At 43.3% G+C, this 14,141-nt stretch overlaps 1 protein-coding gene across 1 annotated transcript in view; it reads right to left on the bottom strand.

The window, feature by feature from the left end:
* Positions 1 to 815: 815 nt before the first annotated feature.
* LOC133414131 (lipoxygenase homology domain-containing protein 1-like) overlaps positions 816 to 14,141 on the bottom strand; it is a 32,846-nt gene continuing 19,520 nt past the window's right edge. The window contains exons 22-41 of the mRNA XM_061699277.1: positions 12,838 to 12,992; positions 12,669 to 12,773; positions 11,581 to 11,706; positions 11,127 to 11,294; positions 10,859 to 11,040; positions 9,876 to 9,992; positions 9,604 to 9,766; positions 8,578 to 8,732; positions 8,291 to 8,500; positions 7,490 to 7,607; positions 7,206 to 7,414; positions 6,929 to 7,114; positions 6,693 to 6,820; positions 5,610 to 5,727; positions 5,307 to 5,484; positions 2,703 to 2,888; positions 2,448 to 2,618; positions 2,239 to 2,377; positions 1,903 to 2,058; positions 816 to 1,296 (exon numbers count right to left, since the gene is read on the bottom strand). Coding sequence (XP_061555261.1) covers positions 816 to 1,296; positions 1,903 to 2,058; positions 2,239 to 2,377; positions 2,448 to 2,618; positions 2,703 to 2,888; positions 5,307 to 5,484; positions 5,610 to 5,727; positions 6,693 to 6,820; positions 6,929 to 7,114; positions 7,206 to 7,414; positions 7,490 to 7,607; positions 8,291 to 8,500; positions 8,578 to 8,732; positions 9,604 to 9,766; positions 9,876 to 9,992; positions 10,859 to 11,040; positions 11,127 to 11,294; positions 11,581 to 11,706; positions 12,669 to 12,773; positions 12,838 to 12,992 — 3,451 coding nt within the window. The remainder of the gene's footprint in view (positions 1,297 to 1,902; positions 2,059 to 2,238; positions 2,378 to 2,447; positions 2,619 to 2,702; positions 2,889 to 5,306; positions 5,485 to 5,609; positions 5,728 to 6,692; positions 6,821 to 6,928; positions 7,115 to 7,205; positions 7,415 to 7,489; positions 7,608 to 8,290; positions 8,501 to 8,577; positions 8,733 to 9,603; positions 9,767 to 9,875; positions 9,993 to 10,858; positions 11,041 to 11,126; positions 11,295 to 11,580; positions 11,707 to 12,668; positions 12,774 to 12,837; positions 12,993 to 14,141) is intronic.

The following is a 14,141-nucleotide window of genomic DNA, read 5'->3' as shown; positions in this document are numbered from 1 at the left end:
TTTGTTAAGAAATATATGATGGAGTAGCAGAGCCGCACTGGAAAGAAAAAGTAAAATTTTTCATACAAGAAAAATTACTATTGTCATTAAAAAAAATAATAATAATTCTTGTTATACAATTCCTAGGACTATTGGTATTAATGTTATATGAAAATAAAGCATTGTTCTTCAGTCGTAATATTTACTGAATAGTCATTTAAAAGGTTGTGATAAGAGATTTAGATTTTTAAATTATTTTATTTTATTTTTTTATTACATTTTTTGGATCATTTTCTCCCTAATATTACGACTTACTTTTGTAAAGTTTTGCCGTTATTCTTGCAACTTTGTCCTTATTATAAGACTTGTTTTTCGTTTCTCCTTTCGTAACCTTATTCTGTTTCTTTCGTTTGCATGGACACATGGGTGGAACAAAGAATGCCTTGATATTGCATTTTTTTAATCTCTTATATAAAATTTGACAGGTTTAACGAAGCCTCCACTCTTCTGGATACATTGGGCTCAAAATGTTTGGCACATTTGTTTGTTTTTTTCCTACCAAAACAAATGCATGTAAAACTTTGTCACATTTCCCGACATGTACACAATTATCTTTTGCAAAGTACTTTACAAAAGAAAAACAATCCGATACCTGCACTGTACAGTATAATGACACACTACAAGGACACAAGGCCAAATTTTTGATACGTCTTCCATTGGCTTTTGTAGTGAACTTTTGTTCCTAAAGGCAACGTTTGATTTTTAATGTATATCGACATTATTTAAATGCAATTTATCCATTTCAGTCCCTCATTTTATCTGGTCAGTGTGACCGTTCAGTATTTGGGGTAGAGGACCCTGGCGATCCGTGCGTCAGCCCTCTTTGTGTCCAGCCACTTGCCGCACAGGAAAATGGTGGTGACGCCATTGGCCGTGTTGGTGACCTCCACGCGGTCCAGCAGCCAGCCGGGATGCAGACCCGAGTTGTCGTGCTCCACTCGCATCTTCTGTAACTCCCCCATGTCCAGCATCTCCAGCAGGAAGCGGTCCGTCTGCCCGCGCTCAAACAGGTTGCGGAACTTCTGCCGCAGCCGCCGGCGACCCGAGTCGCCGTTGGAACCGAAGACTGTGACGGAGACGTTGGCGTCCGTGCCCGCTCCTTTCTCGTCGCCCGTGATGACGATGAGTTCGTATTTGACTGGCACCAGGCTGCGGGCCTTACTGGCGAAGCTCTCAATGGCCTTGGTACACTCAAAGGTCAAGAAGTCGTCCCTCTTCGCCGATAGCGGGACCAGCGCGTCGCAGTGGAAGATGTACCTGAGGGTGACAAGAAGGATCTAAATCGTCCGGTGCCTACAAAATTTATGTATTTATTTTATTTTATTTTATTTTTTCTTTTCTCCAGTGGTTGGCCTAAATACTATTGGAAGTACTGACCTACATTTACTAAATAAATTTGAATATTTTTACAATATGACTTTGCTTCATTTCATGTTAGATATTTTTAGCCTGTGTTGCCACGTCAGTCTAATCTGCCCAGGGCCTTCAGAAGCAGTTGTGTTGGCTGATGTCACTTAAACTATATAAGCAATGGGACTCTTTCTTTAACCAGTCAGATTTCAAATTTACCTCACAGGGCCATCAAGCTGGCCGACAATAACATCAGCATTTTACTGTCCTCTGATTGGTTGGTCAGAGCAAAACTATACGTTTTACAAATTTAACAAGCATGTACTCTGTCTGGCACAGTTGAATGCTATTATATTGTGGTTTTTTTTTAAAATTGTTTTTATAGTATTGTTGGTTTCTATAATTGTAACATGTTAGTAGAGGTACTAAGAGGTTAAGTCTGATAAATCTACACTGCAGGCCCACATACCAAATGCACTGCCCGCCACTGGGTTTTTCAAACATGGACCTTACTTGTTGCCCAGCTCTCTTTCAGTGACGACCACCTCCTCCACATGCCAGTGAAGCTCTGTCTTGACTTTCTTTCCATCCTTGGATGTGTGGCCCACGCAGATGCTGACGATGTCGCCCAGGTTCTTGGATGTAAACTCGAACCTGTCAACATTTCCCCTAAAAGGGAGTGGAACGCAGGCAGGGTTAGGGTTCGATGGCTTCAACTAACTTGGTCTACACGTTTTTAAACATCAGGTTTAGGGCCTTCAGTGAACTGTATGAAATACATATTGTTTCTAAAGGTGGTCTGTCATCTGGCCCCTACGTTACGATGCTCAAATTCATACAAGTACCTACCGCAAAAACCTCCTCTTCTTCGAAGAATTCTCCATTAAGAACTCCTTTGATCGACCCTTCCTCCCCTCCAACACGATCCAAGCGTTGTCTTTGGTTTCAGCCTCCGCCGTGTCTCCAGTGGTGACGCAAATTTCGTACTCTGAGAGAACATATGAAAGGTAAGTATCATCGACTGTTTTGTTTGGAAACAAAACACATCTTTTGCTTACTGGTTTTCTCGTCGAGGTCCAAGTATTCGTTATTGGCACATGCCAGCTCCCTCATGATCTGTCCGTCGCCGTCATTTTTGGCGAGCCAGCGGTCGCAGGGGAAGCGGAACGTCTTGTCAATGAGCTCGTCCTTCACATCAATGTAGTCCAAGAGCCATCCTGGTGCGAGACCTGCATGCAATGGGATTGGGAAGCCAGGATGTAATGAGTCATCATCAAGGGGCTGATTGGAGTCTTTTACTCAAGGAGGCTAACCTGTGTTGTCGTGCCACACTCGGACTTTGGAGAGGTCGCCCAGGCTCAGCATGTCCGTAAATCGGAAGCTGTCCACCTGTTTGCGCTCAAACTTGTTGGACCTGTTGCACTCTTTCAACGCCAGGGACACCGTGTCGCCGTTCTCACCAAAAATGATGACCCAAACATTGGCGTCGGTACCGGCCCCTGAAGGGGACAAGACATGAATCCCACAGTTGTTTTGGTGCATTCATCCATTTTCTATTGCGACAGTCCTCATTAGGGTCACTGGTGAGCTGGCACCAATCCCAGCTGACATTGGGCAAGAGGCGAGGTATACCCTGGACTGGTTGCTAGCCAATGGCGAGGCTCATCAAAGCAAACAAGCATTCACACTCACATTTCACACCTATGGACAATTCAAAAGTCTTTAATTAATCTAAGCTGTCTTTGGGAGAGAAAACTGTGTACGCTCTGGAGGCACATCCATCCAGCCATGTTTTATAGCGCTTGTCCTCATTAGGGTTGTGGATGAGGAGGAGCCTATTCCAGATGACTTTTGCAGAGAAAAGCGAGGTGTCAATCAAAGGGCACATATACACAAACAACCACACTCACTGTCACACCTGTGGACACTCTAGAGTCTTCAATATAGCTAAGGTGCATGTTTTTGGAATGTGGGAGGAGGCCAGAGCACCTGGAGAAAACTCACATGAGCGTGGGGAGAAGAAGAAGAAGAAGAATCTTTTATTGTCATGAACATGCATGCATGCACACGAAATTTGTTCTCTGCATTTAACCCATCACAGTGAACACATACACGTTAGTGGAACACACTGGAGCAGGGGGCAGCTGAAGCGCCCGGGGAGCATTTCGGGGTATCAGTGTCTTGCTCAAGGACACCACAGCCGTGAGTCCGGGGGATGTTGGCGGATGGTCCAGTCGGGGTTTTTGAACCACGGTGGCAGGCAATGATCTTAACCATTGGGCATGCAAACGCCACACTGGAAGGACTAAGCTGAGATTCAAACCCCAAACCTTAGATCTGTGCGCCATGTGTGCTGCCACTGTGAAATTTTCATGCAAAAAAAAAAAAAAAAAAAAGATTTTGTACCTTTACCGACTACATTCTCTTGAGATCACATTGACTATTATAAGCCGGTAGCTAGAGTGAGAAGAGGTGAGGTTGAGGGCAGAACGACTCTCCCTCACAGCTTTAAAATTGTCATCATGTAGTATTCATTACATTGGCAATGAAAGGGACAATAAGAGTCATGCACGGTTTAAACGAGACGTTTAAATAGAAGAATGGAGAGCCAAATGCGTGCGTCTTGTTGGAATCACTTCACTTCCTGTGTTGCTTTAAGGGATTTCACGCGTGCAGCTCAGCCTCTTACATTGTCGATGCAGATGGGTCCGTGATAAGTATCCCAGAGGAGATCATTACCCGATGCTGCGCATTACTCTTTTTCATAAATAGAGAGAGGTAAAGGTTGGGATATTGATTGACTGAGATCATGGCGTCTCATAAGGTGGGAAAAAAAACAGGAACAGCAGCAACAATGAGGAACATGAACCAGGCAGCATTAATATCAACGGGAACAGATTCGGAGAAGCAAGATTTTCTCTATGCACGCAGAGAATATTTTGACATTGTCGGCTTCAAGACTGATTCGTGGCGAATTTATTGTCTTGTGCCGGCCTAAAAACAACAAGCTTCTGGCGTTCAAAAATTCTCTGTCTAACCTGGCAAAAGAAGCATATAAGTAATGTGCATTTTTGGTTGTGGGTGGCTGCAGCCAAATCTAGGATCCCCTGACATTCCTGCCAAGACACTGCAAGTTCATGTCTTGCCTTCAAATTGCAACTGTACCCTGTGGGGCAAATTGACAGACTCTGGGTTTCTGTTTTCCATTGCCATAACATTACAGGTATGCTCCCAAGAATTACGTATGTCAAGAGTACAAAAGCAGAACCTTAGAGGGTACTACCAGTCTTCTTCTTCCCAGCTTTTCCCTATTTAGGGTTGCCGTTTTGGATGAGTCTTCTCCCAATCTCTCTGCTAAGGGGGCTCCTTTCGTCTACTTCTTTTTCACTCATTTCCATTTCAGTTTTGGCATATGCTTTACTTTCACATGCCCTTCCTGACCTCAGCCCTCTCTATTTATCTGGGCTTTGGCCAGACACTGAGTTGGGATGGCTTGCCCCTGCTCATGAGGCCCAGAAGCTTGAGAGGACTACCACAGGGACAAGCCTCTGTAACCTTCAAGATACAATGGAAGACATTCCCTCCAGCCTCCCTCCAGTTTCAGTGTTCTTCCATCAGGTCACTTTCTGGTGTGACATACCTGTATCGAATCCCTCACAAGGAATCCAAGTAGCAGCTGCATCGGAGCCCAGATAGCCTATACTCAGTGTCCGCCTCTTGTTTATTTTCTAATGTTTGGAGCCATAGATGAGTAATCATCTACAATGTCTAACCCAGTGGACAAATGGCAGATAATACCCTGGAATGGTCGCCAGTCAGTCACAGGGCGATAATGATCCAACACCAGATGCACGACAGTCAGCTCTGTGACCAACGACACCACCACTTGCCAAGGATTTTAAACTATGAAGACGCACCTGCGACGTCGCCAGTCTTGACCTGCATCACGTAGGTGGTGAGCTCCACCATCGGTTCCTCGTCCACCACTGCAGCCATCTCGCAAATCATGGTCCTTCTGGGTCCACGTGTCCTAGACAGCCACTCCTCATAGGTGAACACGGACACCTCCCCCGTGGTCAGGTTGCGCATTATCACCTGGAGAAGTCATTCATCGTCCAATCACAGTAAGAACCTTCGACTATTAATGAACAGGAAGTCCTTACATGTTCTGCCCTGAAGTCTCCTGGCTAACTAACTAATGTTAGCTGAGGTGGACCAACCGTATCAAGGAACCAATCAGGTCTGCTGCCTGAGCCGTCGATGCGTAGCCTCATCTTCCTGAGTGGGGCAATGTCATCAATCTCCATGTTGAAGGTGTCCTCCTGACCGCGCTCGAACCTGAAAATCAATTTACAAACTCAATTCAGAGGTGGCAAACGTACTCACACTGTGTACTCGAGTAAATGTAGAGATACGTGTGTCAAAAAAGTCTAAAAGTAGTGCAGTACTCATTCAACTCCGGTACCTTTGTAAAAGTTAAAAAGAATAGACACCTTAAAAAAAATACAGATTCTGAAATGGACTGAAATACGGAAGTAAAGAACAATTAACACCTGTTTTGATAACTTGGCACAATGGGGGGAAAAAAACGCACAAAACATTTTCCTTCTTTTATTAACTTGTATAGCGCTTGTATAGAAGAAAAAAAATCATGTTACATGTCGACCGTTGCCTTTTTAAAACCAAGCGCTAGGTAGCGTTGGATCGACTTTTATGCAATCTAAACGTGTTCCCTTAGCTTTGCTAACATTGTGAACTGGCAAAAACAAAACTGTTAAATTACCTCATGATATTAGCTGAATAAACACAACATACCAGTACGTTTTGTCAGATTAGACCATTTTTTGACCAAAAGCTAAAAGATCGTGGGTTTTAGGATGGCACAAGACATAATACATTCGCCACAAACCATTCTTGCAGCTGACAAAATTAAACAATCTCGAGAACAAAGTCATGGATGGGTAAATATCTTGCTTCTCCGAATTTGTTGCCGTCATCGTTAATGCTCCCTGGTTCACAATCCTCCATAGTGCGTTGGGCTTTACCTCTCTATTTGCATGATTCTTATGTTGTATCGTCATTCGATGTGGTTGAGTAACAAGCCTATTCTATAGATAGAAACTACATACTGTGTATGATTTCAAATGTAGGAGGTAAAAGTAAAGAAAAATACTGAATTATAATTCATATACCTGAAAAATCTAGAGGAGTACAGTCGAGATTTTTTTACTTCGTTGCTTCTCACCACTGAAACTCATATACAGATTTTAACTTGCATATGGGAACGTCGCCGTTGTTCTCACCTGTCCTCGTTCTTCTGCAGCAACATTTCCTCAGTGCTGCCGTTGGCACCAAATACGGTCATGAAGATCTTGGTGTCTGTTCCTGCGTTTTGTACGTCGCCCGTGACCACAGTCACCTCATAAATGACCTGTAAGCGGACCATGACTGCTATCAGATTTAAGGCCAATTTTTAGCTATTGAGATCCAAGATGGATTTGTGTTTAAGCCTTTGTGGAGGTCAGCAATTGTCTCGCACCTTCTGGGAGATAGAAATGGCCTCTGCATCCAGCACGTTGAAAACTCTGGCAGTTAGACCGTCACCGCGATCTTTTGCCAGCCAGCACGTGCAAGCAAAGATATATTTGATCCCTTTTGTTGGGACGGCAACAGAGAGTTCATCTACTAGCCAGCAGCTCTCGGGAGTGGCACCATCATGGCCGAGCTGCAGGAAGGTGGGTAGAGAGTTAGGGTTGTGGTTTGTGGGCGATGCGTTTGGGTTTGGGATTAGGCTTAGTTTGTGCGTGGTCGCTCACCTCAACCTTTTTGATCTCCCACACGTCTGAGCCATGGCACTCGAAGCTCTCCAGAGATCCGGCCCGGAAGCCCCTTCTACCGTCCGGCGGGTCCAGCCACAGTCTGTCCGTGCGGCTGTGATTGGCCCCGATGATGATCACGTAGGCCCTGCTGGTGGTGCCGGCGTCTCGCTCCAGCCCGGTACACAGCGTGATGTGGTACGGGATGACTGTGCAGGAAAGTTCCGCTTAAAATCATTTGGCGAAAGCTGGAGTTCTTACGCAAGTATACAGACGTTCCTTACCTGGCAGTTCCTCTTCGTCTTCTTCTTTCTTTTTGCTCTTTTTGTTCATGTTGTTGTCCACACTCTTCGAGGTTGGTTTCTTTTTGATATTCAGGCTCTCTCGGACGCCCTCGTAGCCCTGAAAGAACCGCACATTGATGTACTGAGACGAACCCCAATGAGTGTATAACCATACCGTGTAGAAACATGGGACTTGAACTGAAACGAATACATGACTGAGACAACCCCTAAGTGGGAACCAGACTGAGCTCACCTTAGGTCACTGAGCTCACCTTAGCCCTCAAAAAAATTGGATGTATCCAGGTAAAACTGTATATCAGGTCATCATGTCATATTTTGGGGATAGCGCTTCACAGCTATTGAGGTTTTTTTCCCCCTGGTACATTCCCTCCCACATTCCAAAAACAGAGCACATTTAAACAAACAACCACTCGCACTCATATTCACACCTACGGGCAATTTAGAGTCTTCAATCTACCTACCATGCATGGTTTTGGGATGTGGGAGGAAACCCGAGCACCCGGAGAAAACCCACGCAGGCACGGGGAGAACATGCAAAGCCCACACAGGCGGGGTGGGGATTTGAGCCAAAAGTAAGCTTAAGTTAATTGAACACTGAATTGTCCATAGGTGGGAATGTGAGTGTGAAAGTTTTTGGTCTGTATATGTACCATGTGAAGGTGGACCTTGCCTCTCGGGCAAAGTCAGCTGGAATAGGCTACAGCTCACCCCTGGCCATAATGAGGACAGGTGCTACAGAAAATGGATGTATGGCTGAATGTTGGAGATATTTGGTGTTACCTTAACGTAGAAAACTCTCTGGGTGCAGTGGTCTTCCCTCTTCCTAGACAGCCATCGTTCACATAAGAAAAGGAAGACCTCCTCGGTGTCCACGTCGAGAACCTCCACCTGGTCAAGGTACCAGTCGGCGCTCATCATGGTGTTATCGTGGCGTATCTTGATCTTAAACACCTGCCCCAGGTCCACGGCCTCTATGGTGAACTTGTCCACCTGCGAGGATGAGAACTCTTGTTGCCACAAACTTGTTTAATTGTATGGATACTTTCTCATTGTCAACGTTTCCTTACGGATCCTCGCTCAAATTTGTTGCTGTTGTTCTCCGACTTTCTGAGCTTCCTCTCGCCAGTGTCTCCCAGGTCGCCGTAGATGGTGAGGAACACGTTGGCATCGGTGCCCGCCCCGTACATGTCGCCGGTCATCACTGACACGTTATACGTGTGCGCTGCGGTTGAATGGAGAGGACCCCACACAAATCAGTCAATACCCTGAGACCTAAAAGAAGGTTTTGGGTATCCCCTTTCACATTAGCATTTTATGTTAGACATTGAGCAGTTGGAAATGCATTAAAGGGTTTTGAGGTCAAATTAAGTCTAAAGTCTAAAGGCTATACTGTTGTGCATTTTAGGTTCTTGAAATTTCACCCGAAAGCCCTATATCCCTAACTAGGTATCCATCAATTTGTATGTAATAATGAGGTGACTAAACATTTATGTGGTTTCACAAGCAACGGCCCCCGGAGGGAAACCGTGACTACAATGAGGCCCGCGACAAAAATGACCTAAATGATTATCGCGTGGTGTGGTCTGGAGAGTAATCCCAATAATTAGTAATCCCACCCCTCTCCTCGGTCTCCTTGGAAAATGGTCAGGTCCAACAATCGTAAAGGTTTAACCTGTTCAATATTTACGATGGCAAATACAATGGCAAATCCAAGTTCGGCCAAGCCGTGGACTCCGTGATTTTGACGTGAAGCGGAACGAGAGCCACTTAATTGTGTGTACCCTACACACACAATCATACCTAATTGGAATATTTCTCCCCCCTTGTGATCAAAGTCAGCAAAGGCCCAATTCTCTGACGTCTCTAAAAGATTCTCTTAAGTGATTATCCTGTGGTGTGTGGTGTGCGATAAGAGCGTTTTGTTTTTTTCCCCCCTTCCGGATCTGCTCGAGAAAACAAGCAGGGCCGACAATCGTAAATTTGTACCTGTTCAATATTAAACTTTGATCGCAAAGGACGGAAAATGCTCAAATTTGGCCCGATTGTCGGTATCTAACGTGATAAACGTCAGTGTTGTAGTGTGTTTGACGTACTCTCCAGGGCGTCCTCCACCTCCACCTCCGTGATTTTCAGGCTGCCGTCCCGCGACAGCTTCTCAGTGATGATGTCGGAGGGCACCAGCTCCCTCACTGTCTCGCCATCATCCTCTGACTTGGCAAGCCAGCGCTCACACGGGAAGATGACCGTCTCCGAGCCCTGCAACACAAGTAGGACGCTTGTTGTTGAATTTAACCCCAATTTCAACTTGGATTTGGATTGGGTGAGTAAGGCATATTAACTGTAAAGCACTAATTTGGGGCTGCACCTTCCCCTTCTTCAGCAGACGTCGGATCTCCACTCGGTCCAGGTGCCAGCCCGGGTTGACGCCGCGATTGTCGTGTCCAATGCGGATCTTCTCGATGACCTCGCCGACGTCCTCCAGCTTCAGCGAGTGGGTGAGAGAAGCATTATGATTGTGATGATAATGATGAGAATACACAATACATTGAACCCTCGTTTAACACGGGGATAGGGTCAATACCCACCCACAGTGGGTAAAATTCTGCAATATGCAAGGACCATATAAAAAAAAAAATTATTCATTTTTTTTTTTTTTTTTTTTTAAATAGTTATACCTGGTGCCTTAAGAAACGAGTTTGATTCGTTCTGTAATCATGCCAGTAACTCAAAACACTTACCTTTTCCCGTTGAAATCAATTGAAACGGCATTAATCTGTTCAAGTCTCCTAAAAAATACCCAACAAAAGTTTTGTTTTTGTTTTTGAACAAGCAAAATAGCACTCTATAATAGTTTACTTTATAAAATCATACAGTCATGACTGTAATTACTGAATTACTACCTGTGTTGCTCGACCGCTTGTGTTCAAATATCCTTTGCCTTAAGGGCTATAAAGCTGCGACACTGATTCTATTCGTTAGCCTGTCTACGCCCTTTCGCATTGTTTGTTCGCATTTGACATAAAAATTCCTATGGCAAAGCTATGTGGTTGTTTTAAATACGTGTAGTTCTCTTTGTTTGATGTTGAGTTTGACAGGCAATTTCAACTGGTGTCAATAAAAAGATGGAATAGTTTTTTTTTTGTCTTTTTCTTTTTAAAGAATTGTTGACTATCTGCCAAACTGCTGCTTGTTGTGAAGTGAGTTGAGTTGACCTTACTGCCAAACAATGCCGAATGATAGCTTGTATCTCGGAAAAACCCGGAAGTCGGGTCACTCGTATCTTAAGGCACCACTGTATACTGTAAAAACCCATGAAAAACAATCACTTCAAATTGCAGATTTCTGTACCTCCACAATGAACATGTCCTCGGCTCCCCTCTCGAAGTACATCATCCTCTCTCTCTTGTTGACGCACAGTCGCTTCTGTTGAGTACACACGGCATCTCTTCCGTACAGGACCACAAAGACGTCCGCGTCTGTGCCCGCTCCGAAAACGTCACTGGTGAAGATTTTCATCTCGTAAGGGACAACTAGAAAGACCAAAAAAAAAAAAAAAAAAAAAGGATCAAATGCGTTTGTGTGTGAAGTTGAAGATGTTTCGCGGCAGCAGTCTTACATGGCGTGTAAAATTCCGTTTGGAGATCATTGGGAAAAAGATCCCTGGAGATGGCGCCGTCATCCTCGCCTTTGTCCAGCCAGCGGCCACACGGGAAGCGAATTTTCTGCCCCAGCGAAGGAGCGTCGATCTCCACCCAGTCCAGGAACCAGCCCGCCGAGCCGCCCCCTGAAGAACCACGGCAACCATAACCAAGGGTCAGGAGCCGAACATTTGTGCCGCACAGTCGTCCACCGTCCATTCTCTACAGCACCTGCCCTCATTAGGGTTGCGATTGAGCTGGAGCCTATCCCAGCTGACCCTTGGCAAGAAGAGTGAGGTACCCCCTGGAGTTGGTTGCCAGTTAATTACAGAGAGCATATAAACAAACAACCATTCACACTCACATTCATTTATTCAGACAAAAACAACATGGTAGGGTTTTACGCATTTTTCGCTGATGTGTCGGTACCACGATTGTCGTGTCCGATGCGTAACTTCTTGAGCGGCCCGATGTCTACTGCCTCCACGGTGAACTCATCGATCATGCCCCACTCAAACTTGTTCTTGTGCGTCTTGGAGGCCTTCAGGTTAATGATCCCTGGTAGAGAAGAACAGCAAAGTTAATTTGTTCCGTGACCATGCTTGTAACTCAAAACACTCGTATTGCAAATGATCTTTCCCCATTGAAATGAATGGAAATGCCCGTGATCCATTTTAGCAACCCACCCTTATAAAATAAAATGTGTCTGTTTTTTGTAAGTAAAATAGCGTGGTACTTTTTGAAAAATAGAGTAATATCATAACTAAATAGAATTTCAAGAATTAAACAAGTTATGCATCACGATTTAATGCTGCAATTCAATTCATTGTACTTCTGGTGTGCCCAGCTTGGCCCACGGGGAGGGAGGGGGGGACTAGTATAATACAGTCATGCAGATACAAACGACGAACAGTTTTGTAACTCAGTAATATGCTGTAATGTCAGTCATTTTTATAGAGGATAAAGAGTATATGTCTCTGAGTGTTGTTTTATTATCTGTCTCCATGTGTTGCTCCACCGTTGTTTGTGTTCGTGTTCCAATATCTGTCGATGCTAATCGTTAGCATTTTACTGGCATTGTCCGTTGTATGTTAGCATTAAGATAGCGGGGCCTTTCTTTAGGCAGTTGTTTTAAATACACAATGTGTAATTCTTTTTGTTTTACTGTATGTTTAGTTTGACGGTAAAATTCAACTGAGCGTTGCATTAAACAGCTTGAAGCCTCTTTTTTGATTATCTATTTCCCAAACTGCTGCTTATCGTGAAGTGAATTGAACGGAGTTCATACAGCGACCATACAGCGCTCAAGCTCTTTGCTAATTATCTTAAGTTCGCGCTCACAAGTCAAAGCAAAAAAACATCCTGATGATGGCTTGTATGTCGAAAAACTCTTAAATTGGGTCACTCGTATATAAAGGCACCGCTGTATATATGTTTTTGGTGGTGTGCCGTGATATTTATTCTCATGTAAAACATGTGCCAATAAAGAATGGGAAAGTGTACCTAATGAAGCGTCCCACCTGTGTCATCCTTGGTGCCGTACAGGATCATAAAGACATTGGCATCTGTCCCAGCATACTTCTTCTCCCCGGTTTTTATCCTCACCGTGTACGTGGTAGACATGGCTGCAGTGACGAGTGTGTTTTAGTATCAAATTGATTGATGAATTTCTTCTTACGGTGGCGTCACCTTTCTGCTCCAGGCCCAGCGTGGCCTCCGAGTCGTCATCGTCATCCTCGTCGTCGCCCATCTTCATGAAGGCCTCGTCCACGGGCACCAGCTCCCTGGCCAGCTGCCCGTCGTCTTCGTCCACCGCCAGCCATCGCTTGCACGGGAAGAAGTACCTGGAACACAGTGGTGTGCATTTTCCAGGTTCTTTTTAAATGGTTATGGCTTTAATGCATGAGAACGTTTGATCAGAGGAAGGGTTGTTTATGGTAGATGTAAATGGGCTTCCACATGTATAGCGCTTTTTTTCCTCAAGGTACTCAAAGCGCTAAAAAACGCAAGTTATAAAAAGCTCCAAATACTCAATGTACATAATCATGTCTTAATGTCTTAATGCCTTAATGTCTTTTTCATTAATTCAGGATAATATTCGGAAGACTTGATAATGGCCCCTGAGAGAGAAAAGGTACCTCAGATCTGCTTTGAATGGGTAAATACCTTTTCGTGCCACATAGAGGTGCTGCACAACATTGAATGTGCATTTTGTCAGAAGCTGTGTTGAATCTATATTAATGTATTAAATACAAAGCCTCATTTTTACAGTATGTGGTCACTGTCCAGCTTTAAAACATCATCCCGAGATCAGATTTTTTTTCCTTAAATTGGGGAAACAAAAAACTTTTTTTTTTCAAGAAATAAATTACAAAACTATATATATATAAAAAAAGGTTTTAGAAATAATGTATTTTAGATGTAAGTTATTTTATTTATTTTTCTTTAAAGACAAAAATTATGTTTTTTCAAGAAAGAAATTACAAAACTATACAAAAAAGGTTGTAGTAATAAATAAAACATTTTAATTATTTGTTTTGGTATTTTTTACTGGAATAATAATTCCAGAAAAAACGAATAATTTTAAAATAAGAATAAAGAATAAAGTCACGTTTTTTTGGTTGGAAATCAGTTGTTCTCTTTATGTGTTTATTTAGTTTTATTTATATCTGTATTTATTTATTATTGTAATAATTGTTTTCAAAATATTATTTCCAGAAAGAATTTCCCAACAACAATGTCATATTTTCTTTCCAAGAAAAAGTTGACAAATTATAAGAAAAAATATTTATTGATGTATTTATTATTAATTTCCCAAATAATATTCTGAAGGGATTTAGAATTTAATAAGAATATAAACATGTTTTCTAGGGGGGAAAGTAGCAAAATTGTGAGAAAAAGGTTGGACACTTTATTATGTATTTATATAATTAGTGTAGTATTTTTTTCCAAATAGTATTTTTAGAAAGAAAGAACAAACACATTTTTAATTA

Source organism: Phycodurus eques, chromosome 15, assembly GCF_024500275.1.
Source record: "Phycodurus eques isolate BA_2022a chromosome 15, UOR_Pequ_1.1, whole genome shotgun sequence".
Classification (NCBI taxonomy): domain Eukaryota; kingdom Metazoa; phylum Chordata; class Actinopteri; order Syngnathiformes; family Syngnathidae; genus Phycodurus; species Phycodurus eques.
Note: the sequence above shows the minus strand (reverse complement) of the source record. Positions and strands in the feature narration are given on the sequence as shown.